The sequence below is a fragment of the Suillus bovinus genome (genome assembly GCF_016758785.1).
Source record: "Suillus bovinus strain UH-Sbo-P2 chromosome Unknown EDB93scaffold_58, whole genome shotgun sequence".
Lineage (NCBI taxonomy): Eukaryota > Fungi > Basidiomycota > Agaricomycetes > Boletales > Suillaceae > Suillus > Suillus bovinus.
In genome coordinates, this window is record NW_024542114.1 from 153,223 (window position 1) to 181,035 (window position 27,813).

At 44.9% G+C, this 27,813-nt stretch overlaps 9 protein-coding genes across 9 annotated transcripts; 4 read left to right on the plus strand and 5 right to left on the minus strand.

The window, feature by feature from the left end:
* Window positions 1-2,134: 2,134 nt before the first annotated feature.
* EDB93DRAFT_1253393 (uncharacterized protein) lies at window positions 2,135-2,401 on the plus strand (the record flags this gene model as incomplete). Its single annotated transcript, XM_041453446.1, has 2 exons — window positions 2,135-2,295; window positions 2,344-2,401. The coding sequence occupies 2 exons, from the start codon at window positions 2,135-2,137 to the stop codon at window positions 2,399-2,401; spliced, it is 219 nt and encodes a 72-aa protein (XP_041304662.1).
* A 1,694-nt stretch (window positions 2,402-4,095) lies between these two features.
* EDB93DRAFT_1300036 (uncharacterized protein) lies at window positions 4,096-4,713 on the minus strand (the record flags this gene model as incomplete). Its single annotated transcript, XM_041454669.1, has 2 exons — window positions 4,096-4,144; window positions 4,205-4,713. 2 exons carry the CDS (start codon window positions 4,711-4,713, stop codon window positions 4,126-4,128), a joined length of 528 nt encoding a protein of 175 aa, XP_041304663.1. The 3' UTR covers window positions 4,096-4,125.
* A 4,984-nt stretch (window positions 4,714-9,697) lies between these two features.
* EDB93DRAFT_1253395 (uncharacterized protein) lies at window positions 9,698-10,847 on the minus strand (the record flags this gene model as incomplete). The annotated part of the gene is made up of 4 exons (XM_041453447.1): window positions 9,698-9,744; window positions 9,796-10,031; window positions 10,092-10,555; window positions 10,611-10,847. 4 exons carry the CDS (start codon window positions 10,845-10,847, stop codon window positions 9,698-9,700), a joined length of 984 nt encoding a protein of 327 aa, XP_041304664.1.
* A 2,531-nt stretch (window positions 10,848-13,378) lies between these two features.
* Window positions 13,379-17,539, plus strand: EDB93DRAFT_1242126 (uncharacterized protein; the record flags this gene model as incomplete). Its single annotated transcript, XM_041451971.1, has 15 exons — window positions 13,379-13,510; window positions 13,619-13,942; window positions 14,042-14,184; window positions 14,237-14,402; window positions 14,462-14,610; window positions 14,663-14,834; window positions 14,905-14,961; window positions 14,982-15,061; window positions 15,117-15,279; window positions 15,363-15,472; window positions 15,528-15,648; window positions 15,761-16,009; window positions 17,025-17,178; window positions 17,236-17,483; window positions 17,522-17,539. The coding sequence occupies 15 exons, from the start codon at window positions 13,379-13,381 to the stop codon at window positions 17,537-17,539; spliced, it is 2,286 nt and encodes a 761-aa protein (XP_041304665.1).
* Window positions 17,540-20,326: 2,787 nt separating this feature from the next.
* EDB93DRAFT_1106399 (uncharacterized protein) lies at window positions 20,327-20,947 on the plus strand (the record flags this gene model as incomplete). Its single annotated transcript, XM_041447609.1, has 4 exons — window positions 20,327-20,490; window positions 20,562-20,587; window positions 20,614-20,699; window positions 20,864-20,947. 4 exons carry the CDS (start codon window positions 20,327-20,329, stop codon window positions 20,945-20,947), a joined length of 360 nt encoding a protein of 119 aa, XP_041304666.1.
* A 515-nt stretch (window positions 20,948-21,462) lies between these two features.
* On the minus strand, window positions 21,463-22,183 carry EDB93DRAFT_724975 (uncharacterized protein). The gene has a single exon (XM_041457232.1). The coding sequence runs from the start codon at window positions 21,851-21,853 to the stop codon at window positions 21,467-21,469; it is 387 nt and encodes a 128-aa protein (XP_041304667.1). The 5' UTR covers window positions 21,854-22,183; the 3' UTR covers window positions 21,463-21,466.
* A 397-nt stretch (window positions 22,184-22,580) lies between these two features.
* EDB93DRAFT_1242127 (sphingolipid C9-methyltransferase) lies at window positions 22,581-24,352 on the minus strand (the record flags this gene model as incomplete). The annotated part of the gene is made up of 7 exons (XM_041451972.1): window positions 22,581-22,781; window positions 22,864-23,041; window positions 23,088-23,212; window positions 23,259-23,622; window positions 23,667-23,688; window positions 23,741-23,893; window positions 23,947-24,352. The coding sequence occupies 7 exons, from the start codon at window positions 24,350-24,352 to the stop codon at window positions 22,581-22,583; spliced, it is 1,449 nt and encodes a 482-aa protein (XP_041304668.1).
* A 157-nt stretch (window positions 24,353-24,509) lies between these two features.
* Window positions 24,510-25,680, plus strand: EDB93DRAFT_1106401 (YIF1-domain-containing protein; the record flags this gene model as incomplete). Its single annotated transcript, XM_041447610.1, has 5 exons — window positions 24,510-24,821; window positions 24,870-25,068; window positions 25,118-25,331; window positions 25,380-25,476; window positions 25,534-25,680. The coding sequence occupies 5 exons, from the start codon at window positions 24,510-24,512 to the stop codon at window positions 25,678-25,680; spliced, it is 969 nt and encodes a 322-aa protein (XP_041304669.1).
* Window positions 25,681-25,779: 99 nt separating this feature from the next.
* On the minus strand, window positions 25,780-26,922 carry EDB93DRAFT_725170 (uncharacterized protein). The gene is made up of 4 exons (XM_041457233.1): window positions 26,742-26,922; window positions 26,270-26,691; window positions 26,172-26,217; window positions 25,780-26,107 (listed from the first exon to the last, which is right to left on the minus strand). The coding sequence occupies exons 2-4, from the start codon at window positions 26,425-26,427 to the stop codon at window positions 26,027-26,029; spliced, it is 285 nt and encodes a 94-aa protein (XP_041304670.1). The 5' UTR covers window positions 26,428-26,691; window positions 26,742-26,922; the 3' UTR covers window positions 25,780-26,026.
* Between the last annotated feature and the right edge of the window lie 891 nt (window positions 26,923-27,813).

Sequence of the window (27,813 nt, forward strand, 5' to 3'; positions counted from 1 at the left end):
CACGTCTACCCAGAAAACCTCAATTGACATGCAGCTTTCTTACTTGATCATCCTTGCCTGTTCCATCTTTGTGGGCGTCAACGCCTCAGCTTCCCCAGCATTTGCTACCACCAAATGCTCTAGCAGCGGGGACTTAGAAATTTGCACGGAAAATCAGGACTGTTGTTCTGGTTGTTGCGTTGCTTTTGTAGGTGGCCTCCAAGGCAGCTACGTGTAACCACTGATACTGATGACCTGCGCAGTTATGTACGCCTTGCTGAGGATCAGTGAATTGTAAAGGACATCATCCTTTCTGTCCCGTGGTAGGTGTTTTTTTCTGACATGGTGGAGTCATGTATGATGTTGAACGTGTAGTAACACAGGGACTTATATGATACTACGAGTCCTTGACGTCGGTGCACGTATGAAACTACGAAATTGTTGGATGGGGCACTTGGTTCTCCTTCGTTGGGTTATCACCTTGCTTGCAAGGTCATGAAGGTTACTTCGATCGTCTGTCAATCAGATAGATCATCGAATAAAGAAAATAATGTTCATCTGATGGAAAAAAACGCTTTGGGATCGCATTCTGAAAATTGGAATACTACATATGTTACAGACGGAGGCCGAGTCTTAGTATATGCCCATTCTATGCGCTCACAAAACTTGTCGATTCAAACAAGATGTAAACTATCGACTACGCAGGAGAGGAAGCGTGCTACCTGCGAACTGTGTCCTTAACTGGGAGAAGCAGCTTTATGGGATTCATGTATATTTGTTGGTTACTGTAGAGATACGCACTTAGCTTCATCACAGCGTCACACGTCCGACGAATCGAAGCTATTTCGTGTGACCGTCACACAAGATTGAAGTCATCGAAGGTAAATTGTGACACACGGTAAAACATGAATAAAAATGCAAAAAATGTTCTCAAAAATTCTTGTACTGATTATTTGCCATGCATCTCGCTTTACATGACCAAAATTTTCTTCATCACCATCAGCTGTGAGCTCTTGCTGACAGCAGCTGGTAGTGGTGCTGATTCGAAGCTAAGGTTCAGTTGGTCACACCCAGATGATGTCGAAGCTAAGTGCGTATCTCTACAGTACTATTGGGCTAAAGCTGGGCGGGCTTTTCCGATGGGTTTGTACCTATGGTGCAGAAAGGCGAGCTGTGTACCCAAAAATCAGGATGATGACGATGCATACAGCGAAATTTGACGCCCTAAAATCCAGGAGGTAGACTTGTTACCACCATATCTTCAACGTATTGTGTAGCGCATGAAGGTTCAAGAATTGGCGAGGTTTCGTGCCATCAGGAAAACCCTCCGATACAATCCTAGACTGATAAGTGTAACAACTTTTTAAAAGTTAGATTCAATGCAGAATAGCGCTAGATTCGATAATTCTTTCTAAGTTAATGGATAGTGTTGCTGATGAGGACATACTGATATAATTATCAATACAAACCTGACTCACAGTAGTATAGAAATAAGCTTCGATGCTCCAGAATTCTTGATAGCACTTGTCAAATGCCCTAGTTTCGTTCATTGGAGAGAGTTAAATTTAAAACGGCAGCGTGACACAATGACTTCTATGCGGGTGAGCAATTTTGCTACTGTGCTCATGAAACACTGTGCAGCACAGGCTTCTCTCTGGTAACGTAGCCTTGACATAGCCTTAGATTCTGTATTAAATAATCCTACTGTTTCCTTATTTTATGTTATGACTCAGAACTGGTCAGAACATTTTGCAACTCTGGGCCAGAGAATCTTATGTAGTAAGGCTGTCTCATAATGTTTTTAATTACCAATGACATCAATGTCAATTACTTATTTATTGGTTTTACAAGATAGCAGTGAGGAATACACTGGAGGGGATAGTGAGAGTCTCCTCTGAACAGTACAACTAAGTACACCGTAGTGAAATGTAAACTGAGACGAACATCACTAACACCATCCTGAGCTACACGGTGGCAGCACATCTTTGAAATATGGCTTCAAAACAGATCACGACTTGTGTTGACTTCTTTGTAGAAGCAAAGTAACACCGAATAAGCAGAGGGGATCCAGAAGCGAGTTTCTCGCAAATTGCGAGAATCTGCCTATAAAATACCTGCATGCTATGGCTTTGCATCACTAACTGCAAACTCTGTGATGTTCACTTCCCGCTTCACAATTCTTGCGCTACTTGCCTTCCTCGCCGGTGCCAATGTGGGGTGTGCAACGTGCCAAGAAACATTGGAGGTCAATGGTGTAGCGACCTACGAGCTAGTCAGCAGCTATGTTAAGTCTGACAATGGGTTCACAGAGTGCAGGTAAGTTGCTCACATATTTGTTGACAAAAGTGACTAATGGTCCAGCAGCTACGTGGATAAGAAGGGCGACGAGGTGGCCTGCGAGTATACGGTACGTGACGCGTGATTTCTGTATGTTGAACATTCTCGTTTGACGTATTGGGTGGTCATCAGGATGACAGCATGTTAGAAGATGGGGACTCAAAGTGTCCGAAAATATCAAGAAAGGACAAATATAAGTGCTGAGTAGGATGCGATGAGAGAAGCGAAATTGGCTTGCATGAAGCTGGATAGATTAGCAGATTTTGTAATTCTCTTTGTCCGTGTTTTTCCTTGACCAATTTGTATAATTGATCACTTTGAGCATCTCCAGAGTCTGAGACAATTAGTGTTTCTCCTCAGCCAGTCAGTATCTCAAATTCGAACCTGGATGAACCCGTCTATTCAATGCTATCCAGAAGAATGAGCAGTAAGAAAGAAAAAACTAAAAGTGACATGCACAGATACATCCCTGAGCTCACTCATATGAGGTCCAAGGGAGTTCAGTCCATACTGTCATAATGATACATCTGATATACTGTAATGACCGAGAAAAATCGGGTACAAAAATGTGGTGAATTACCATGGTGTTCTCAGCTATCGCATTGATGTATCCATGGGATCCTCCATTCTGCTTCTCAGTCATGTATCTGATACATTGGTTTCTCACCTGTCAACTGTTGCTGTTATCCTATCATATTGATATATCTGTTTGGTAGATCATGCTGGTGTGGGCAATTCCAGGGCATGTATCTATCCTTCTCAAGATGTATCTGGCTGATCTTACCTTGCTTCTTCCTAGGCCCTACCTATCATAATGTATCTGTGCTTCGGTTGTCAGCAGGACAATGTATCTACTAGTGCGGGCACTTCCGAGGTAATGTATCTATCCTTCTTGAGATGTATCTAGCTGATTTCCCTTTGCTCCGTCCCTGGGTCTTACCATTGTAATGTATCTGTGCTTTCGTCACTGGGAGGCCATGTATCTACTAGTGCGGGCACTTCCAGGGCATGTATCTATCCTTCTCAAAATGTATCTGGCTGATCTCACTTTGCTTCATCCCTAGGCCTTACTTATCATAATGTATCTGTGCTTCGGTCGCCGGGAGGATTATGTATCTACTAGCGCGGGCACTTCCAAGGTAATGTATCTATCCTTCTCGAGATGTATCTAGCTGATTTCCCTTTGCTCTGTCCCTAGGCCTTACCTATTGTAATGTATCTGTGCTTTCGTCACTGGGAGGCCTATGTATCTACTAGTGCGGGCACTTCCAGGGCATGTATCTACTTCTCAAAATGTATCTGGCTGATCTCACTTTGCTTCATCCCTAGGCCTTACTTATTATAATGTATCTGTGCTTCGGTTCCCGGGAGGACTATGTTTCTACTAGTGCGGGCACTTCTGAGGTAATGTATCCATCCTTCTTGAGATATATCTGGCTGATCTTCCTTTGCTCTGTCCCTAGGCCTTACCTATTTTAATGTATCTGTGCTTCGGTTGCCAGGAGGACTATGTATCTACTAGAACGGGCACTTGGTATTCATCTTCATTTTCAGATAGTCTTGTTACTCAATTATAATGTATCTGTGCTTCGGTCACTGAAACAACTATGTATCTACTCAGCGCGGGCCCTTCAAAGGCAATGTGTTCATTTTGAGATAGTCTTAATACTCATTGATACAAAGCTTGAGACCAGACACGGAATATATTAGAGTGTGAATATAATTGCAAACATTCATAGATACATTATTGAATAGGACTCAGGAGTATTGTACAATCACAAGGAAACAAAAGGAACTGTATGTGACGACTTAGGCTTTTTTTTGCTTCCTGCATGAAGGTAATGAGTGTAAGTCATGTGAAGGTTTGAGAGCACTGAGTACGACTTACTTCCTGTGCACACCGTTAACACCAGAACTCCCCTGTTTCTTAGAGCCAGTGTTCTCCAACCCAATAAAGTTAGCAATTTCATTGCACTTGGAAATCTGCCGGACTCGTTTGCTACAACTGCCAATTAGTGGCATGGTCGCTATGCCAGACGACGCAGCCTCTGCAGAGGTAGGTTCGGGGGGTGCTGCCTCTGCAGAGGTAGGCTCGGAGGGTGCAGAGGTAGGTTCAGGGGGTGCTGCCTCTGCGGAGGTAGGCTTGGAGGGTGCAGAGGTAGGTTCAGGGGGTGCTGCCTCTGTTGGGGTAGGCTCAGAGAGAGGTGGTGGATGGGAATCAGCAGGACTCTCCTCTGTGATGAAATCTGTCATTATGCTGGATGACTGCATACCTTGTGTCTCAGACTGAGAAGGTGTATTGTGTGAAAGTGGCTTTAGTGTGGGAGTAGAAGGTAGGGTGGGTGCAGGCAAGGGTGAAGCACCCTGTTGTGCTGTGATAGCATGATTTGCCAGCATGGTGACTTCATATGTAAGTGGCATAGGAGGTAGGGTGGGTCTATGTGTAGGATATGATGGTAATTGTAAGGTTGGCGGAGGCACATATGTTCTCAAGAACTCGTGGTATCCTTCTATGGACAGCATCAAAGAGAAACCTGTCAGGGCCAGAGTCCATCAGAGAAGCAGAAATCGGATGTGAAGGATACAAAGGCACCCTGAAAGTGAGGTCCTCACCAGTCATCAAGAAAAGGTATAAGCGATTCAGGATATATGAGGAAATAAATTTGAGGATGATGCCATTTCTGAAGTATCATGTGGGATATTCCCAAAGGCACCATGATCAGATGGATCAGGCGTCTGTGATGCATGTCCATCATTGCTTCCTTTCCACATATTACAGTGACATATTTCTGTATTATATGGGTCACCCAACCTACATAATATCCCATATAAGACAGGCCAGCGGACTATGGGCCGATGTTATGTATATCCCCGATGTTGACGGATGGGCCAGGAGGGATATTATTTCCGATGGAGACGGGTGGGCCCATCTATGCTGATATTATATATATCCTCGAAGATGTTGGGTGGGCCGATGTAATGGTTTATTGTATAGATGGGTGGGCCAATGTAAGGGTTTATTGTATAGACGGGTGGGCTGACATACTGGAATTATTTTGTAGACGGATGGGCCAAGGGAGTGGTGGAATATTTATTATATAGACGGGTGGGCTGATGGAGGGGGATGTTATATAGATGGGTGGGCCGAGGTAGTGAGATATCTGTCTGACATTCACGGATTACCAAGTCCCAGATGCCCAAAAACCGAATCCCATTGTGCAACATCCATTCCGGACACCCGAACACCCCAAGCTTGAGACTGGAAACTGGAAACTGGTGAAAATGTGTGAAATTTCTATTTCCTTACACCAAACACATGAACACCTGAACACCCAAAGCCTGAAGCTTAAAAGTCCAGTTATCAAATCACCGAGTGCTGTGTCCTGATAGACCCGAAGCCTGAGACCCAAAATCCGAAGCCCAGAACCCAAAAACATGTATGAAAAATGTCCATTGTTCATTCATTGCACAAATCACTGAGTGTCAAGTGACAAAACCCGAAGCTCGAGACCCAGTACACAAATCACCAAGTACCGAGTGCTGAGGGCTGAACCCCAAAGTTCGAAACTTGAAAACATGTATATAACATATCCATTTTTCAGTCATTGCACAAATCACTGAGTGTCGAGTGCCAAAACCCAAAACTTGAAACCCGGTATGCAACATGCCCATTTTTCATTTACATTAAACAAATCATCAAATGCCAAGTGGCTGAGGCCCGAACCCTGAACCCCGAACCCCGAAAATATGTATACAACATATCCATATTTCCCTCACTGCACAAATCACCAGGTGTTGAGTACCGAAACCCGAAACTTGACACCTGGTACACAAATCACCAAGTGCCGAGTGCCGAGGCCTGCGCCCCAATGTCCGAACCCCGAAAATATGTATACAACATATCAATATTTCACTCATTGCACAAATCACCAAGTGTCGAGTCCCAAAACACGAAACTTGAGACCCAGTACACAAATCACCAAGTGCTGAGTGCTGAGTGCCAAGCCCAACATCCAAAGCCTGAAACCTGAAGCCTGAAACCCAAAGATATGTATACAACATATCCATATTTTCCTCACTGCACAAATCACCGAGTGTCGAGTACCGAAACCCGAAACTTAACACCCGGTACACATGACTACAACTGGACATGAATTCTGTATTTGTATGTATTATTCATTGATGTAGGGTTCAAATAACTTGGGAATTGTATTGACTACCAAGGGTCGGGACTCGGGACTCACTAGTCAATATAGGAAAATGATAATGAAAAAATGAAAATTATTATTATGCTTAACTTTCTTAATGAAGGTTGTAGTCCGAGTCTATGTGAGTGTATTGGTGGTCCTACCAAGTATTGGTACTCAGTGTAGTGATGGTTGCGGCGCTGGGCTCAGAACCACTGATTTTCATACTCATGTCATTCTTGTCAATTGGAGATTATTTGAAGACTATGTTAAATGTTAGTCAGTGTCGAGTATGATAATGAATGTATAGTCATACCTCAGTCTGAGAACAAATAGACTGAGGTAGGATGATGCAGGTATGAGGATTATATATTTGTCTGGCATGTTAGCAATGATGTAAAGATGAGGCGTGCATTTGTACATGTGTACAGTAAGTGAGCATACAGATAAAAGAATGAATATTAATAGTGAGACTTGCACATTATGTTGAGATATCCAACATGACAAGCCTGTGATGGGATCAGAGACCTGGAATAACACCCATATATGTCCATTATAATAGCCCTAATAGTTTAGAAAGATACATGAAGGATTGATGTAATGACAGGCATATGTGTGAAATGTGACAATAGACATATTTTTACAAAGTCGCATTTATAGATGATTCAGTCCAAAGATTTCATTAAAAATATGTAGGATAGATTGTAAACTACCTAAGGAACCCATACTGCCTACTGCCTTGAGGGTAGGGGGTGGGTGGAAGGGATATAGTGAAAACATGAGTTGACTCAGCATTAAAGTCCTATTATTGCTTCACTGACCATTTTCGATGCTTTGGGTCTTTGAATTTTCCCACACTCCATTTCTTATCTATTTCACTTCCTCAGTACTCAATTCTTGGTGGATTTGTCTGTAAATTTATGTCTATGATACTTAATATATTTTAAATGTACTCCAGATTTCTGATCATGAAGATTCAATGTTTTGAAGGTATGGGCACCTTATCAGGAGAAATGGCAAGTATGCACACTAGCTCACAAACTCCAGCCTATTGTGAGCTGATCTTAGTCATAAGAGGCAATAATATAAGCTATGCTCATTATATATTAAAAGGTTGGATCATGGATGCAAGGGCAAGATACTGAAAATTGTGAAAAATGTCAAAAGTGCAATGGTCTATGCTTACATGTAATAACACTGTCTGTAATATTCAATAATGCGAAAATGAGTAAATATGCACCAGTGGGGATAGATACGACTAGACAGGACATAGGAAGGATGAGTCTAATGCAAAAACATTGGGTCCGAAACTTTCAGGCCGGGGTCGGGCGTCAGGATCAGGATCGGAATGTCAGGGATGTGTCGGACAAATACTGTTTAATGTGAGTATCAAAAACACGGGTTTTGAGCCCAGTGCCACGACTATCATTACACCAGGTACTGAGTACTGATTTCTAAGTACCGAGCACCAAGTAATGAAATACCCAATTGACAAGAAAAGACTACCAATACACTCACCTTGACTTGGACTACAACTTTCATTTTTCATTCTCGCCAATGTTTCAGATTTCTTTAGCTTATATATTGGTCAAATGATAACCGATGGACAAGAAAAGACTACCAATACACTCACCTAGACTCGGACAACAACTTCCATGTTTTTATTATCTTTGCCTATTGCACACCGGGTTTTGAGTTTTGGGTTTTGGCACTCAACACTCAGTGATTTGTGCAATGAGTAAAAAATGGAAATATTGCATACATGTTTTTGGGTTTCGGGCTTCGGAATTTGGGCTTCAGATGTCGGGTTTTGGGCCTTGGCACTTGGCACTCTGCACTTGGTGATTTGTGTACCAGGTCTCAAGTTTCGGGTTTTGGTACTCGACACTTGGTGATTTGTGCAATGAGTGAAATATGGATATGTTGTATACATATTTTCGGGTTTCAGGCTTCGGGTTTCGGGCTTCGGACATTGGGCTTCGGGCCTTGGCACTCGGCACTCGGCACTTGGTGATTTGTGTACTGGGTGTCGAGTTTTCGGGTTTCGGTACTCGACACTCGGTGATTTGTGCAATGAGTGAAATATGGATATGTTGTACACATATTTTCGGGTTTCAGGCTTCGGGTTTCGGGCTTCGGACATCGGGCTTTGGGCCTCGGCACTCGGCACTTGGTGATTTGTGTACTGTGCTTTGAGTTTCGGGTTTTGGCACTCGACACCTGGTGATTTGTGCAGTGAGGGAAATGTGGATATGTTGTATACATATTTTCGGATTTCGGGCTTCGGGTTTCGGGCTTCGGACATCGGGGCACGGGCCTTGGCACTTGGCACTTGGTGATTTGTGTACCAGGTGTCAAGTTTTGGGTTTTGGTACTCGACACTCAGTGATTTGTGCAATGAGTGAAATATTGATATGTTGTATACATATTTTCGGGGTTTGGGGTTCGGACATTGGGGCGCGGGCCTCGGCACTCGGCACTTGGTGATTTGTGTACCAGGTGTCAAGTTTCGGGTTTCGGTACTCGACACCCGGTGATTTGTGCAGTGAGGGAAATATGGATATGTTGTATACATATTTTCAGATTTCGGGTTTTGGGTTTCGGACATCGGGGTGCGGGCCTCGGCACTCAGCACTTGGTGGGGTGTTTGGGTGTCTGGAATGGATGTTGCACAATGGGATTCGGTTTTTGGGCATCTGGGACTTGGTAATTCGTGAATGTCAGACAGATATCTCACTACCTCGGCCCACCCGTCTATATAACATCCCCCTCCATCGGCCCACCCGTCTATATAATGAATATTCCACCACTTCGTCGGCCCATCCATCTACAAAATAATTCCAGTATGTCAGCCCACCCATCTATACAATAAACCCTTACATCGGCCCACCTGTCTATATAATACATATTCCACCACTCCCTCGGCCCACCCATCTATACAATAAACCATTACATCGGCCCACCCGACATCTTCGAGGATATATATAATATCAGCATAGATGGGCCCACCTGTCTCCATCGGAAATAATATCCCTTCTGGCCCATCCGTCAACATCGGGGATATACATAACATCGGCCCACAGTCTGCTGGCCCATCTTATATGGGATATTATGTAGGTCGGGTGACCCGTATAATACGGAATTTGTCACTGAAGGGGCTCTCCTTTCGATAGCTCAGGTTCTAGCGTTGGTTGTCAACTCTCACCCCAAACACTTCCTTCTCCCTTTGCTGCTGCGACCACTATCAAGCCCCAAGTCAGACACCTTTCGAGTTTCGGTTTTACAGACTTACGAAACACACACTTAACAAATTCTTTCCATGGCCGCATGATCCCTGAGTTAAACTCAGGATACGCAAGATCAAACTGATTCCCAATTTCAGTTGCACTAACATGAAAGCTCTGGACATCAACCTGCCCACCCATTGCTGGTGTTGGGCCACCTATAAGAACTGTGAAAATGAGACCAGTGAGTCTCTGAAGCTCGTCAAAGAACTCAGTGAGGACACCAGGTAGTTTATCAATATATCTGTAGATGCGAGTTGCAGGTGAGCACTTGTATCTATTCAGATATGTAGATGCAACTGACACTTGATGGTTGACTACCTCTGTGCCCTTCACCTCTTCCGACCCTTTCTTCTTCTTTTTCTTGGCTTCCTCGATGAACCCCGCTACTTGTTGTTTAACCTCATCAGACGCTGAGTGATACAGCAGGTTGGTTTGCTTTTTGATAACAGCTAACTTTGATGGCATCTTGACTTCTGTATTTTCAGTTGCAGCCTTTGCCACAGCTTCGGCTTTTGCTGTCTCAAAAGCGAGATCAAGAGTAGGTTTGATCTTGTCATTGAAGAAAAGCTTTGAGAACACCTCCATCACCTGCGGACCACGACCATGCTTCGTACTACCCATTATCTGAGCAACCATACTCTTTTGACTTTTCACAGCCGGTGCCAGGGACGTGCTTGCTGTAGCCGTCATTTTATGGTTATGGTTTTTGATGCGACGGTTCACTTTAGATGAGCCCATGTCATTTTTAAATTTATTCATAATTTGCTGATGAGTCAATGTTCTCATAATTGCTTTTAACTTAGGAATCATGGCAACATACCTGTCGATGGTGCTCAACAGCCTTGCCTACCTCGGTCTTTTGCTCAATGGTCAATCTGACATCAAGAGGGACATCCTTGAAGACACGAAGCCATTCCGGGAACATTGAGAACCATTCCTTGAATACTGGCTCCCAAAATCCAGTATAGTTACACTTTGCTTGACACACTTGGTATTTGGCAGCATGCAACTCAAAGAATTTCTCCTCCTCAGCGGTAGCCCATTTTGGCGGTGCCATCTATCATTCATGGTAAGTGACATAATTATCCAGATATTTCGTTAACACACACTTTTTGTCTGAGACGTCGTATCTTGTGCATCGATGGGGAAGCGAAATGAAAAAAAGAATGAAGTTTATTTGGCTAGGAAGTGGGTGTTGGTGATATGCGTAGTGCATGGACCATCGAAGCCTGATGATTTATATTCATTGCAAGATTTAGGTGCTCAATTTCCTATCTATGTACCATGTACACACTACAGCGCTGGGACCTATATATTGTTGCTTATATTGATTGTCGTTCTCCTCAGTACAGCTTTGGTGAATGCAAGAAGTCTGTTCTCTGATTATTGCCCTCCTCACAATAAACTAAATAATCAAAGGACAGTTTGTACAGTTGGTGGGTGTAAGTCTGTGGGTTGGCCATGGCTTTCAATTTTAGATGAGTTTTGGTCCGACCGCATCGAGTTCTATCAGTATAGCTTGAGTTTTATCACTGCGGCTTTGGTGAATGCGAGAAGTCCATGTATATCACAATAAACTATGACCTTAATTCAACTTGAATTTTATGAATGCTTAGCTGCTGCATTGTGATTGAGTGGCTTGTAGTTCTATGTGAGTTTTGGTCCGACTGCATCAAGTTCTATTAGTACACCTCAAGTTCTATCAGTACAGCTTTGGTGAATGTGAGCCCGGAAGTCCAGTGTACATGACCCTCGATTCAACTCTAATGCTTAGCTGCATTTCGATCGAGTGGCTTGTAGCTCTATGTGAGTTTTGGTCCGACTGCATTGAGTTCCATTAGTACAGCTCGAGTTCTATCAGTATGGCTTTGGCAAACACAAGAAGCCCACATTCACATATCTCACATAAACTATGATGCTTGATTCAAGTTGAATGTGAAGCTGCATTTCAAGATGGTAGATTAGTTAGTATTGGTGTCGCTAATCAACTACAAGATTCATTGTTTCGGTCCGACTACACAAGAAGCTATGGTGCTCACTGCTTCTTTTCAAGCTTTTCAACCAACCACTACCACACTGCTACACCTCTGCAGCTAGAATCATGCTGTGTCCTTGTATTCATAAGACATCTGAGGAAAGACTGCAAGCAGGTCGTGAAAAACAACGACACCATTATGCAAAGTAAGTCTAACCGCTTTCATTAATTGTCTCTGGCGGTTCCTGACTGGTCAACCAATTGAAGAAACAGAGACAGAATCCTGAGCCAGCAGAGAGAGCTTTGTGTTGAAAAAAACAACATGGGGCCATCAGAGCTCAAGAAAGCTGTTGCAAGAGCTCTGCATTGCTATGACTCAGATGAAGATGGTGATGAGCCAGAGACAGGCAATTCCAGCGACTCAGACAGTAAGGAGAATGATGACCGGGACCCACTGTACGTTGTTTTATAAATAGAAACTGAAATGAACACAAAATTAACATCCCACAGATCAGATCTTACAGGATGTATGCTCATGCTCAAAGTGATCAAAGACGAAATGTTGTCTTTGATTACTGAACCTCATGCATTTGCTGAGGGTGCCTTACTTCAATTCATCAAGAGCATTGTGTATACAGATGACCATGCCGATAATGGAGATCAAACCATTGTTACAAACCTGATCGCCACGGTCCAAGGCTTGCTCAACCACTCCATCGCTGTTCAAGATGAAATTCTCAATTTTTGTGGCATCTCAGCTCAGTTTCATGCTGCTGAGACGGTCACTCATTACCTCAGTACTACACTTGCATACCTGGAGGATATCAAATTTTTTATCCATGTGGAGGGAGTTTCTGAGCTGTGCGTCGCTCACTCAATGGGCGAATTGATGTACCAGAAGGGTTTTCGTGTTTGACCGGCCTTCATGCAGTAGTTGATACAATGTAGCTTAATTTCATTGCATGCAAATATAGCAGGTCATGTTGCCATCATGTGAGTGCTCTGTGTACTGACTCAGTCGAGGTCTTTTGGATGGTCATCCATGCTTCATTCCACTGCCTGTGTATAATGTAGTAGGTACGGTGAAAATATTCACATGCATTACCAGTTTGTCAGCACATGGTGAACCAGATTGGGCTGACAAACTGGTAATGTGTGTGAATATCTTCACCGTACCTACTACATTATACACAGGCAGTGGAATGAAGCATGGACAACCATCCAAAAGACCTCGACTGAGTCAGTACACAGAGCACTCGCATGATGGCAACACGGACTATCTTTGGCATCGCTCTTTTGGTGTTGGTGACAGAGCTTCTCTAACCTCATGAACATTTGTGGTATCTCAACTTGGCGCTATGCAATCAAGTCCTGAACTTTCATTTGATGCCTGGGAGGAGACTCTGCCAAGCGAGCCTGATGACCCATCCTTTGAGATTCTGGACTCAATGCAAGAAACCACCATGAAAAAAAAAAGAATACCAGTAAGTGTACTCAAATTCCTTGGTTATTAACTTAATGTTCAACAGAATCTTCCTTTGCTTCAATGGATACCAGAGCGGTCCTCATACCTAGATGAGATGATCCGTCTAGAGGGCCGCAGTGATCAGATCATGCGGGAGACATGCAGTTGCAAGGGTGAAGAACCTTTACTTTACCGCTGCCGGGATTGCTTTGGAGCAGAAATGGTGTGCCATGCATGTGTCCTTCAATGGCATGCACATAGTCCACTCCATAGAATTGAGGTATGTTTGTTTGTCAAGCATTGATTTGAGCTGCTGGACGTGGTTACTCACTTGCCCTTAGGAGTGGAACAGCACATTTTTCATGCGAGCCTCTCTGAAACTGCTCAGCTGCGCATCCAGCTTGGTCACAATCCAGGAGAGACATGTTATAATCCTGAACCTGCTGCTGGCAATGATTTCGTTGTCATAGACGTCCACGGTATCCATGAAATTGGCCTTGACTTTTGCAGCTGTGAAACAGCCCAAATTCATTACAAACAACTTATTCATACTCAATGGTTTTTAGCTACTGCTATGAATCCTCAAACTGCTGCCACATTTGCACTCATGGAGTTCTTCTACTTCCTCGCATTTGAATCAAAGGTATCCGCATATGAATTTTACCACAGTATCACTAGACGGACAGATAACACCAGCATCACACCAATTAGGGTAGGTCTGCATTAACATTGGTCTATTTTCTGCTCACCACTATTTCAGGATCATTATTCAGCATTTATGTGAATGGTTTGTCAATGACGCAACCTCAAGATGCTCAAGCGAGCAGGAAGAGGTCACAATCCCAGTGGTGTGGATGCAACTTCTGCTGGCAAATGTGCTGTACTCTGTCCAGCATGCCCTCACCCAGGAAAAAATTTACCCAAGGGCTGGGAAGATGCACCACATGATATCAGGTATGTTCGGATGCACAATTATTGCTGGGTGTTCACTAATAATATTCATTAGATGGAAGTATGCTCTTTTCCTGGCCATTGATGCCAATTTTTGGCTTAAGCGGAAGCTTGTCTCAAGCGACAATGTCGATCCAAGTCTCAATGCCAGCTCATGCTACTTTGTTGAAGATACTGCATACACACAATATTTGAGCGAGCATGGCTGTGAGCTGCAGGAGGTAAGTAATATTTCACTGTTGCGCACACTTAGGCTTAGTATGTTCCGTTCTTCTCACAGAAAAGCACATGTGTCAGTCATAACACCGTGAACATGGCTGACACAAAATCATCGAGGGGTCTTGCAGCCATGGGTGTTGGGACCATGGACTGTGCAAGGTATGATATGAAACTTCCTAACAGAGTTGGTGATTTGCAGAAAGGTGAAAGGTGTGTTTTTTTGATTGTTTCTCAAGCATCGTGGAGCTAAGCCTAGCACTAGATATCTAAACATGGACTATCTGGTCTTTTCAGTGATGGTCAGCTTTGCCATAGTTATATTCAATCTATCATATGACATCGCCTGCCAATGGCATAAAAAACTATGGCCTCACATGGCATCAATGCCACCCCGACTGCACCTCAGCCGCAAAAACAAGATCATTCTTTTTTTTGTTCTGAAATTTCATCTTAACAGCTCACATCCAATCATGTCAAATGGCCTTCTCATTCAACTTTGGGAAGAATGTTGGACATACAGATGGAGAAGCACCTGAGAGAGGGTGGGCAAACATTAATTGTGTGGCATCGAAGTACCAAAGAAATGGGGCCAGGAGCAGTGCTGTGATACTTTGGACGATCATTTTTCAGACTGGAATTGGAAAAAAGTCACCATGCTCAGGTAGGTTTCTCATTGGACTGTTTCATTTCCAATCTCATGTATTTCCAGGTCAAAGCATGCTCCGCAAAGTCAAAGAAGCCTCAAGGAGGGCTAAGCTCCATCGAGAAGAACTCGACAAACTTCAACAATCGATTCCGGCATCATCGCTCTCTATGTGGAAGTCAGAAATTGAGGCATGGGAGGAGGATAACACACAGCCCAACCCGTTTGAGAGCAGGGTCATTCATAAGTTATTTTCTCTACTTCATTTGTTCGAAATTGACATTTGACAGCTATGACTCAAGCTGCTACATGCCGTCAGCTGGCCGAAAAGGAGGCTACAGACTTACAAGCTGGTGCAGATGTCTCATTGCACGCCAACATTTCTCCAAGTGTCCTCATCGCATCAGGCATTGACCTACAGGATCAGCAGTAAGTATTGCAATATAGTTGGAACCTCTTCCTCTTCTAACAAAAAATATTACAGGCGGTGTTTGGCCGCAGACATTTCTTCACTGGGTCAGCATGCGACCGACACACAGAAGACCAAGGTACTCAATCAAAGCAATGCTCTACAACATCAATTGGATAATTGGGCTCAAATCCAAGTCCTTTACATGCCCACAGGTTGTGCCAATCTGGGCCAGAGAGGATGCTTGTCGTTCTGAAAGTGCTACAGCACTCAAGCCAGAGAAGTTTCAGCTCTGGTGACCATCCCAGCTCGACCCGCACCTTCCTTGCGACCAAAGACTTTGTGAATGTGAATGGGAACTCCGGTATGCTCAAGCCCATGATGCATTGAACGATGTTCAACAGCACATTCACCTATTCACCCACCTCAACGCATTCAGGATGGCAAATGTACAGGGTCAACGTGCCTCCACTCATGCATGCACCACTCTCAATCTTGCAGCTGAGAAGAAGCATGCAAGCAAGGCTAAATACAACGCTGCCCGGGATGCACTTACTGTTACGACTTGGATGGTATCTGTTGGCGACGCTCAAACAGAGCGTGTGTCATCAACGGTCGAGGACGTCCTTGGGCTAGCCCAAGGTTAGGGGTCTTACTTGGCGAGGCTTCGGCAAGTAAGATTTGATGCCTATGTCCAAATCGGGTAGCTTATGTCAAGCGGGTGCGAGACGATAAGCTATATTGGCCTAGGCTTACGACACCCGAAGGTTAATCGTAAGATCGTCGTTAATTAGAAGGACAGAAGTCCGACTAGTTAACAGGGGCTTTGCTCGTCGACGAAGTCGATGAGTAAAGATCGAGACTATAGGCTTATCCGCGAAGAGCAGATAAGAAGATAGAATATAGACTGCTGGCGAGGCAGAAAGGATCACTCTGGTGAGAGTAGGAGGTCAAGAACCAAGTAGATTCAAGTTAGGGAATACAGTACATGGTAGCGAGTTTATATAGAGGACAGGAGACGTATTAGTGGGTGATAACTCGTACTACCAAGAGAGGCAATCGGTAAAGGGTATAACCATAACAGGAAGGCACGTTCGTGTCGAGGTAGAACGTGCTGGATAAGAAAGTGAGTCAAAGATCGAAAATAAGAAGTGAAACACGCAGGGGCACGATCGTGCAGCTGCGGAGCTAAGTATAAGTCGCATGTGCGACTGCGCACTGAGTCAAAGATCAAGAAAGGGAAAAGGGCAAAGGGGATGTGTCGTGCATCATATCATAGGTTACCGTCTGGATGGTAAGGGCAAGGGGACTGTCCACAGGGTCAGTCAGGTGGTGGAACGGAGCATGGGTATGCTTTGTCAGTGAAAGGATCCGGCCAGATGTACTGGCTCTGCTGAAGCGACAGGTAGAGGGCGAAAGGGAATGCGAGGATGACAAGGATAACAAGGGTGAGGTCGGGGTAAGGGTGTGATGCGAGGGCTGATACCAGAAGGATGAGGAGAAAAATGGTAGGGGCCCAAGCGTCTAGATGTTCTTGTAACACTTACCGCCCTCGCTTCCTTGCTCGCAAAGGTTGGCTGGAGCGATATCTTGCACCCTCTTGCATGGACCGATATGAGACCCATGGGTGACTTCATTCAAGGACAATCCGAAGGTACTCATGATATACCGTGGATATGGAAGACACCTGGAGTGCTGCAAGACGACGACGAGGGACTTCAAGATTGTATGTATTACAATATATATTTTTCAAAGTGCAGTGAGGCTGACGGATGGCTGGCAGGTCTTTGCATTGAGTGGTGCAAGGCAAGAGCGCGAGAGGCACGTTGGTCTGAAGAAGTACTGCTGTTGCTTGAAGAGATGCAGAGGGTATTGACATTCTTAACTTGGCAGGGTACATGGTGGTCTGGGCTGGCCTCGGCTCGGCATTTCAAGAGATTGGCTGACAGCAAAGGGTCCAGGGCATATGCAAACCGGCAATCCGCGCTCCGTGAAGCTATGGTAGAAAAGTTCAGGCAATGCTGGGCCACTGTCCCTGCTATTGTAGCTGCTAAGCTGGATGACAATAGCACACTGGGAATGGCTGATACTGATAGCACGCTCACCATTGAAGGCCCTCCACCATTAGCTGCATATTAGTTATCCTGTACTCGTTATACCATGTGGCAATTATCAGTTCTCTTCAGGCTCGAATGTGATGTATCAGTTCTCTTTGTATCAGGCTCAAGTGTGATGTATCGGCTCTCTTGAATGTGATGTATCAGTTCTGATATGTTCTATATTGTATCTATGTTCTATTGTATTGTATCAGGCCAATGTATCAGCTACCAGGTAGGAAATGATACATCTGATACTATAACTCATTGCGCTGTGAGTGAGCACATTTTTGTACCCAATTTTTCATGCTGCTACAAGAATTGATACAACTATACTACAGCTACTGGTGGGGAGTTGAAGTACAGTAGACTTGCTCATAATGCATATGGTCGGGACCACCAAAAGTTCATGCATTATGAGAAATATGCAACACCATGTATGTCACATTTTCGTGACACAATGTGACCTCCGCCAAAAGTGTGACATCAAATTACCTAGAGCTAAGAGTATCTGCTAATTATATGGTGAAAAATTGTTCTAGAGAGGTCTGTCTAGCATTAAGTATTTCTTCTCGTTATAGTTGAGCATGAAATTTACGAAGTTGTGATGATAAGTTGAGTGAAAACTGTGGATCACCATATTGCATGCATCCAACTTTGAGTTACCAGCACAAATAGAGAAGATTCGTCCGTGTAATTGATGTGGCCGCTGAATCATCGTTGTCATTGTCAGAATCAATCTCAATGATTTCACCACTTGCAACAGTGATTTCATGACAAACCTCATCTGTGATGGCTTTGTCACCACCTTCAAGTTTGAATGCAGGGTATTCTCCCACTTCTCTCTCCTCAGTAGGGTCAAAAAGTTCCTCGAGAGTTGGCAATTGACCGAAAATGTGATTGCATGCCTTGAGATCATTAACTGATTGCATAAGGTCAACTTCAATGGATGAAAGTTGGTCAGCTGCAACTTGCTGTGGATGTGTGGGATATGCTGTGGGCTTATCATGGGGTTTACACTTTGAGTTTAGGGACATTTTTGTGTATGATACTGTTGCAATTGCTCACTGGCTTCTATACATAGTTCAAAGGAACAATGCCACACAAGCAGAACAATACCTTTATATGTTACATTATGTCCCACCCTATCAATTTTGTACTTCATAATGCATACAAGTCATACAAAGGCTATGCATTATGCAATATGCAATATACATACAATTACATACGGAACATCGATGGGATCCTGAAAAGTCCATGCATTATGAGATTTATGCATTATTACGATATGCATTATGAGCAAGTCTACTGTATATGCATAGCACATAGCAATTTCTGGCATCGGGTAGCATAGCACTTTGAACATCTCATTTAGCCTGCAAAACGGCCCCCAAGTTACACATCACTGCCACTTGGCTAGCAGTCCCGAAAGGACAATAGATGTGCGGAAAGGATGACTTCGCCGGTTACATGTATGCCCATCGGGTGAGATGTAGCTGTCATTATTTTCACAACTATCGTCACACTCGATGGCATGTCCGATAGGCACTATACCGAAGGTGATCGAGCTTGCTAGTGTAGGATAGAATGAGCGCTGCGAGCTAACTGTGTTGGGGGCGATGTCATGTCACAAAATGAATGGGGAGCAAGGGAGAATATCTGGAAGGTTGAGCTTTAGTTTATGTAACACCTCGTAGCAGAGCGATTTGTGCCAACGACTCAGTTGTCCGACTTGGGACGGAGGCGGATGGAAGGGAGAAGCTGACTGTTTTAATAGTACTTGCAAGCTTGAAAACTAATTAGTGCGAGCGGATGCGGTACATTTGATTCAGAAGGACTCGGAGTACATGCGGATCGTCGGAGTTGGTAGAGTTGCAATTTGTTATGTAACACTTTGCAAGGCTTAGTGAAAACGGCAATGCACGACGTTGGCCCTGCATACTAGGCTCATCGTTCTGGACTATTACCTGGTTGTCAGAGACTGCAGAAATCAAAACTAAAATGGACGCACCGGTGATGAATGCGTCAGGATAGGTTTGATGCCTGGTAAGGCGCAGAATGGATCAGAATCATCACATGCAATCTGAACAGCTTTAGGACTAACGAAACAAATTTGAAGATTATTTCCAGAATCCAAGGCCATCATCCAATAATCTCTCGCGAGGTTTTTGCCATAGGTACGTGCTGATATTCTTGGAGAAAACATCGTTATAATGAGCTCAAGTAAAGCTTGTCAGAAAATTCCGTGATGTTTATACGTGAGTATTATAATGTCATAAACTGATATGCAACTAGTTAACGTTTCGACTACTTCGCCGAAATGCTTACATTAATAAGTACTCTATCGTCGATGAAATGAGTTTAATTCACTGACGTACCCTACAAAGCTTAAGCTCAAATCCTCAAGTTCATGGAAGAAACGACTCTATTCAAGAGTCTGCACGGTACGCGGCGGGAAGAGTGGCTACTTGAAAGCGTAGACAATTCTTTCCCTACACTGTCTAACCTTGTCGGTGCTACAGAGCCTTGGCATAGTGCCTTATCTAATTGAGTCATAGCCCTCGGTTTTTTGAGTGTGACTCTACGGTTCTTTAGTTTGGTGGGTTCTGATTCTTTTCGCTCAAGTTCCCGAACTTTTAGCCTTAGCCTTGGGGTTACGTGTACGCCTAAAGCTAAGGCAAACAGAAGTTTCGCAAATCGCGACGGCCCCAGTAGTTTTCAGCCCATAAAATGCCTGCACGTTATGGCTTGACGTCCTTCACTGCAACAAGTTTCATGATGTTCACTTCCCGCTTCGCTATCCTTACTCTGCTTACCTTCCTCGCTGGTGTCAACGCCAACGGGACATGTGCAATGTGCGATGATACTGTGGACTTTGAAGGTGTGGCGCTCTACACGCTAGCTAATAGCACCGTCGAGACCAATGGATACACACTTTGCAAGTACGTCACACCTTCCATCTTCGTCAACCAAAGTGACTGATGAGGTGGCAGTTACTCTGATACTAAGCTAGGCACCAAGGTGACATGCGAGTATTCGGTACGTGCTTGTTAGATGTTGTACAGCTCATTATCTTCATTTTGACACGCTTGCGGTTATCAGAGCGACGGCGTATACGTGGATGGGGATGAATTGTGTCCGAGCACGGTGGGTACGTATAAATGCAGCAGCTCAGGCTGAGCAGGATGTAAAGCGGGAGTAGCGATCTTGATCTGCAGATAGTTGGTGACTCACCAGTAGATTCCATCCACTACGAGAATTTTTTCCATTATTTTGAATCAACCGGCTTGTAATGATCATTCTCAATGGCAAAAGGAAATCAGCCTTGTCCGCATGATCGAGACGAGTGAGAGAAGGAAAGAAGAGATTAAGTGTACAGAGACGGGAGGAGCTGCCTAAGTCTAATTAGTGCGAGCGGATGTGGTGGACTGGATTCACGCCTAGTGAGTAGTCGAAGGACGGTCCCACTTTGTCAAATAAGTAATTGCACCTCGAGGCCTGAGCGCTGAGCGCTGCCTGAGGCCTGAGGCTTGGTGCAAGCAAAGCAATTTTCAATGCACGACATATTATCGTCGACGATTAACGATTGTCATCAATTGGAAACTGCAAATAAAATACTTACTATTTGCATTCGATTCATTTGTACGTTAATGTTGCAATGGCCAGATTACTGCCATTGCTAAAAAAATATTTTGCTCAGGTGAAAAATATCATAGCTAGGTTTAAAAGGGTACCGATGTGGTTAGTTGGCATCCCAATTGCAACAAGGAACACCAGACGTGCATCACACCTAGTGCTGGGGGCAGAATTGTTTGCAAGTAATTGTGCCGGCATAACCGGCAGAAGCGGCAGAACCACCACTTCTGCCGCTCGGCAGAATTTTCAAAGCGCTACAAGGCTATGTTTATGACAATATCACTAGGAAACACCATTGGAAGACATCAGCGCGTCCACATCCCACTGTCCATCGTTGTGTGAGGTGTGATCAACTACTATGATCTCGTCGTCAACAGATTTCGGTGCAAGACCTTGGTCAACATGCTCCAATTCCACGAAATCATAAACTCGGCCCTCCAACACTTCATTTCCGTCAACCGGCTCTTGTTCCATGGTGTCGCGTTCCAGTAGCGCAAATGCAGCGTCGATCTCGTCAAGTGATATGGATTCAGGACCTGCAAGATCATCATCAGCGTTCTGAGTTTGAGGTGCGAGTGGTGGCGCCCATGCAAAATTAGCTTCGAGGTCAGCAGCTACATCAATGTTGATTCCTGGCTGGGCATTGGTGTGCATGTGTGCGTGGCGCATCGATTGTATCAGAATCAATGAATTCTACCGCATCTTCTCCACCAGCCTTGCCCATAACAAACATGCGTGCTTGTTTTCGTATTTCCGCCGGACATGTTTTACACTTGTGAATGAGGTGATTTGGGAGTTGGTTATCACGACCTTGGATGTGAAGAGCATCTGGACAGTGTTTGCAGGACCAGTAGTAGCATCCAGATTTGTTGTCAACCTTCTCACCGCCATTGAACTTGTTGGCTATGAAGGATGAGACAGGGCGTCCGGCAAGTGCAGCGGCAGACATTATGCAATCGTAAATGATTGTCTACGTAGTACAGGCTGTACAACTAAAAAAATTCTACCTACAGGTAAGGAAGTGTAGTTGCTCTGAGCCAATCGAAAAAGGCTACTATGGCCATATAAGGTGAAGAAATGTTTCGCTGTGATCCTCAGTAGTTTGACATTCTGCCGGATTCTGCCCGCAGAATTCTGCCATCTGCCGGGCAGAACAGGTTTGGCAGAACCAGTTGGCAGAATGGCGGACTTCTGCCCACAACACTAATCACACCAGGGCTGCAAATAAGTCGGTATATTCTACGACCAAAACATTAATTCAAGCAAGTGGTATATAGCGCCTCGCGCATCGTCCGTGCGTATATGCATATGTAATTTTCCAAGTCTAATCATTCCACCAAGCTTTCAATGCGCACGTCAGTTCAGTTCAAGAGAGCATAACCAACCTAGAAAAAACTTACCTAATCTCAGCATCCTTCCCATCGCGCACCTGCAAACTCCAGTGATTCTCAACGCCCAGAACCCGGTGGTAGGCATTGAGGTTCTTGTGTAAGGTGAGTTGGAAGACGCTGGCGCTACCTTGGCGGGAGATAATGGTGCTGTAGGCAAGGAAGAAGACCCAGATTCGGTACCAGCGTTCGCCGTATTTGTCTACGACCTACAATGCATCAGGCCAGCACCGCGTAAGTATAGGGAGGATGATGAGTAAGACAAAAGGAAAGGGAAAGAGACGGACGCACCTGCTTGCGGTTGTTAACCCAGTTCAAATACCACCTCCAGATAGTAGCGCTATAATGTACGCCCAAGACATCGATATTCTTCACTTCAAATCCGGCGGCTTCAACTTGATTGACGACCCAGCCGAGAGAGCAAGAAGCATCAGCGCCAGGGAAGATGTATTTATTCATGAAAAGACCCCTACACGGCGTTAACGTGCGGTCTGTCAGACGACAACAGCACCTACCATATGAGGTCCTCGTATTGCCACGAAGGACGGATACCGGCAACTTGGAGAACGAAGATACCATCGTCCTCGAGGAGGTCGTACATTTGACGCATAAATGAACCATAGCGCCTGATTCCGACGTGCTATTGAAAGTCAGACGAGGAAATATCAAGATTATGTAGCGCTCACCTCCGCCATCTCAAGAGAGACGATCTTCGTAAAGTGCCCAGGGCCACCTGGAATATCCCTATAGTCCATGCATAGGATACGAGCCTTGTCGGGGGTAACACCGTTAGTTTTGATGCGCTCATTACCGAACTTGGTCTGGTTTTTGCCAAGGGTGATGCCTGTGACGTCACATTTGTAGTTTTTTGCCGCATAAGCTGCGAGGGTACCCCAGCCGCAGCCAACGTCGAGGAGACGGTCTTCAGGTTTCAGGTTCAGTTTAGAACAGACGAGGCGGAGTTTGTTGTCTTGGAGTTCTTCGAGGGAGGCATCTTTGTTGGCGTCTGTGATGACGCCGGAGGTATAGATCATGCGTGGACCGAGGAACCTGTGGGGTATTAGAGAGAACATTGGCGAGTTGAGGATACGTACCATGAGTAAAAGTCGTCGCCTCCTGCATGGTTCGAGTGAGTGAGGTGTGAATGTGAAAGTAGAAAACAACTTGCTGTCGTAGTGGTCGCGAACCTGTTCTTCGTCTTGAGACTGGGAGTGGACGATGACCTCTGGAAGGAGATTCATGAAGACATATTTGAAAAGTTCAGGCGTCATGACCATTTTTGCCCAATCGTGACGGTCTTCCAAGATGTCCAACACGTCGCCTGTGGGCATTGTGAGGGGGAAACCATGGCAGAAACACAAAAATAAGGATTACCATTGAAATCGATCTTGCCCTCAAAGTACGCGTCATGGAATACCTGCATTGGAATTTTGGAGTTGCCGTGGTATTTTTCCTTGAGTTCCGGGTCGTTGATAGTGATGTAGTCTTCGAGGTCTTTACCAGGCATGAGGACTTTGACGTTTTTGCGACGACCGTAGGTGCTCGCTACAGTCCAATAAGCGACGGTGATTGGGATACCTGTGATAACGAGTATGAAGAGGTATGTCTTGAGACCACCACGGTTTACAAAGGGAAGGATGCGTTTGATGACCCATGGTATGACAAGGACGAGACCAGCGAGTTGAGCATTTGAGAAGTAACCGTTACCTTCTGCTAGACCAAGGAGCGGTGCATTTTTAATAGAAGGGACGTTCGTGATACGAACAGGTGAGAACGTCATGGATCCTCGCCGTTGTTGCTGGTCTAGCAAATTGAAGGAAAGCCAGTTTTTATGTTTTAGCGCTTATGGTTTATTTACATTTATTTGTATCAAGCGCGTAGTAGGTTTGCCCTCTAAGTTATTACTCGCAGCAGTCTCCTCACCCAGTACTCCTGCGATGTCCTACTATTCACGTTCACCTCCGCCACTTCAGCACCCAGTTCCGACTCATCCAGCTTTTATACCAGAACCGCCTTCAACGCCAGCTTCACCTCAAGGTTACCAGCGCTTCGTTAGTTCACCACCACCAAACCAACAATATGCCGCACGAACTCAATACAATCCTCCTCCATTTCAACCAATCCCAAATCCTCAACACCAACACATTCCCGACTTCGCGGCATGGGGTATGAACGACACTACCGCTCAATTTGGAATGCACTTAGGTCAAACAGCTGTTGCTGCAGGTCAAGACTATGTCCAAAAGAATGTACGCGTCATTTCTTTTCTTTTTGCTCTACTTACTCACTATGAACAGTTCGCCGGCATGATACCAGTCACGATGCTCAAACACCATTTTAACGTCTCAAATTCCTACGTCATGCACAAACTCCAGCTCGTCATATTCCCTTGGCGACATAAACCCTGGACACGAAAAGTCCGTCGTACAGAGGCTGGTCACACAGAATGGCAGCCTCCTCGCGATGATATCAATAGTCCCGATTTATACATTCCCCGTGCGTCTTTTCTCCGCTCAATATTCACCATTTCTTATTCGTTACGCAGTCATGGCACTAGTCACCTACATTCTCATAGCAGCACTTCAAACAGGTCTACAAGAACGATTCCACCCCCAAATCCTCGGCACAAGTGCAACACGCGCTCTCCTTGTCGTCCTCCTCGACTTTCTCTTCGTTCAGTGTGGGTGCTACCTCCTCAATGTCCAAGGCACGGGTCAGGTGGTAGATTTGATCGCTTATGGCGGGTACAAGTTTGTCGGGTGTGTCTGCTCCTTGCACGCTTTTACTTAGTTACTAACTCGAGCCAGCGTCATCCTTACGCTCTTCGCGGGTCTTCTCAATCCAGGCACAATGATATACACAGTCGTATTTTTTTACGCATTCGCTGCAAATGCGTTATTCGTTGTACGTCCTGGCCCTATACCAAACATACCACTCACATTCACACTCGCGTCCGTGTAGCTCCGCTCCCTTCGCTCAGTAGTCCTTCCAGACTCGCCCGCCAATGTAGGCACTGTCAATCCCGCATCTAGAAAACGCCGCATTACATTCTTATTCCTGGAGGCTGTTTTGCAAGTCGTCTATATGGGTATCTTGGTAAGGGTATGAGTATTTAGGACGCTTGCGAGTGATCGGACTATCGTGATATAAGCTGTTTTGCATGCTGCTGCCTTGAGCGTTGATCGTGATTATATCAATATGACGGGGTGGAGAGTTGTAAGTAGTAGTTCATCGCGAACTGAGTTTGAAAACCCGCTTCGACGATACGTTCTCGACTGGACGCACGAATTAAAACAATGACATGGTATATGTAACAGGAAATGGCTGAACAGTGTGGGAAAAGGAATTGTGATCAAGAAAAGGTATCACGTATCAGACAGACAGCCGACTCGACACAATGACCATGCACCCTCTGGCATCCTTTTTTGACATAATTATGCGCGTTACTCTCTCGTTACTGCCCGCCACTAAGCACTTCACATAATGATGACACGTGCGGACACAACTCATCCCCAACCATAACATAGCCACCGCTCTGATGAACGTCAGTGAGTCACAGAAAATGATGATAAGTTGTGCAACGTCCAGAAATCACGTACCACATAGTATTCACAGGTCGCCATGTCACCTGCGCTATCTTCGTAGCTGCCAGCCTGGATCAGTCACTTTGCTCGACGAAGATGGGAATGTGACGTACGTGCAAATGTACCCGCTGGCGGACTCCAGGGTGGTGTTGACTAACCGGTAGCTCGTCGTACCGACTTCCAAAGTGTGATTGCACGTTGCACATTCTGCATTGGCACCAGCGAGGAAGGTGAGCAGCGCAAGGATGCCAGTGAAGCGGGGAGCGACCATCACGAAACTTGTTGCAGTGAAGGATGCTAAAGCCACAGCATACAGATATTTAAGGACTGAAGTTACTGAGGCCGTCGCAATTTGCGAGACTTTCGCCTCGACGCACACGTAACCTTGAGGCAGCAGGGCTAGAGTTTGGTACTTGAGCGAAAGAATCAATACTTTCCGCAGACTCGCGAAGAACTGTGAACGTCACTCTCACTAAATTATTGAGAATAAAACTGAGGCTAGATGCGCCTACTATTATGTAGTGATACTTCTGCTCTGAAAGAATCAACTAAGGGATTGTCACAGATTGTACAGACTAGTCTCACCAATGAATAGCACGAAGACAGTCATTCCTTCTACGAAGCTTTGCGACTGCCGTAGCGTACGACGTCAATTGCATACACTTCTTGATTGAAAGCATTTCCGAAGCAGTCGAAACTTCTAGCCGCGAGATGTATTTCCAAAGGATGTTGGAATCGAGAACCACCGAATCTCATGCGAGCCAATCACAGCCAAGCTACACCCATTCAGGTAGACGGGACGAAGTAAACGTCTGGACTTGGAATGGATGTCGGACCACCATTGCAAGGTTTCAACGTTAACGGTCGGCGCGCGATTGAATTCCACAACCACCCTGGATCATGATTAACGCGACACGCGACTAACGTTAGATCCATGGCCAAGCACCGTGCGAAAACATCACCAAGAAGATCTTGGAACCGTCACGCCAGTAGTGTTCATATGCTGCTGAATCTGCACAAATATCAGGCTCCTTCCCAGCCCCCGATTCGAGTGTGGAGGGGCGAAGTCTGAGGGCACATGATACAAGAAAAATTCAAACCCAGCATAACCTTATTCCCCTCACACTCTCACCGGGGGCTGGAAGATAACATTAGTAAACAGAGGTCAGCCACAGTGATGGTTACAGTATTTTGAAATGATACATACTGTTTTCTGCCTCGGTTAATGTTACACCCGCTCCGATATGGACACAGTGATTGCAGCGCTACACAATTGCAACCTAAGTGCCTCACTAGAAAAGGCCGAGCTTCGCCGGCAGCAACCTTGTTCGACAAGTGTTGTGTATTTATTGACACATTTGGGTACAACGAATGGAATGCATGTGGATCAGCAATCGTACATCAGCGGCATACTGGTATTACAACAAATATTTGAAGAGTGGCGAGCTAGGAATCATATTCAAGAGAAACTGCCAACTTTGCTATCTGAATACAAAAAATGTGATACTAGAACGTTAACACATTCAGACGGTTTCTGATAAATGATTGTGATCAATAATTGTGCAGCTTCGAAAATGTTATTTACCATCAGTCGTTTGAAGATACGTGAACACGTTTCTTTCCTTTGAAAGGTATATCTGATGAAGGTCCAGCACCC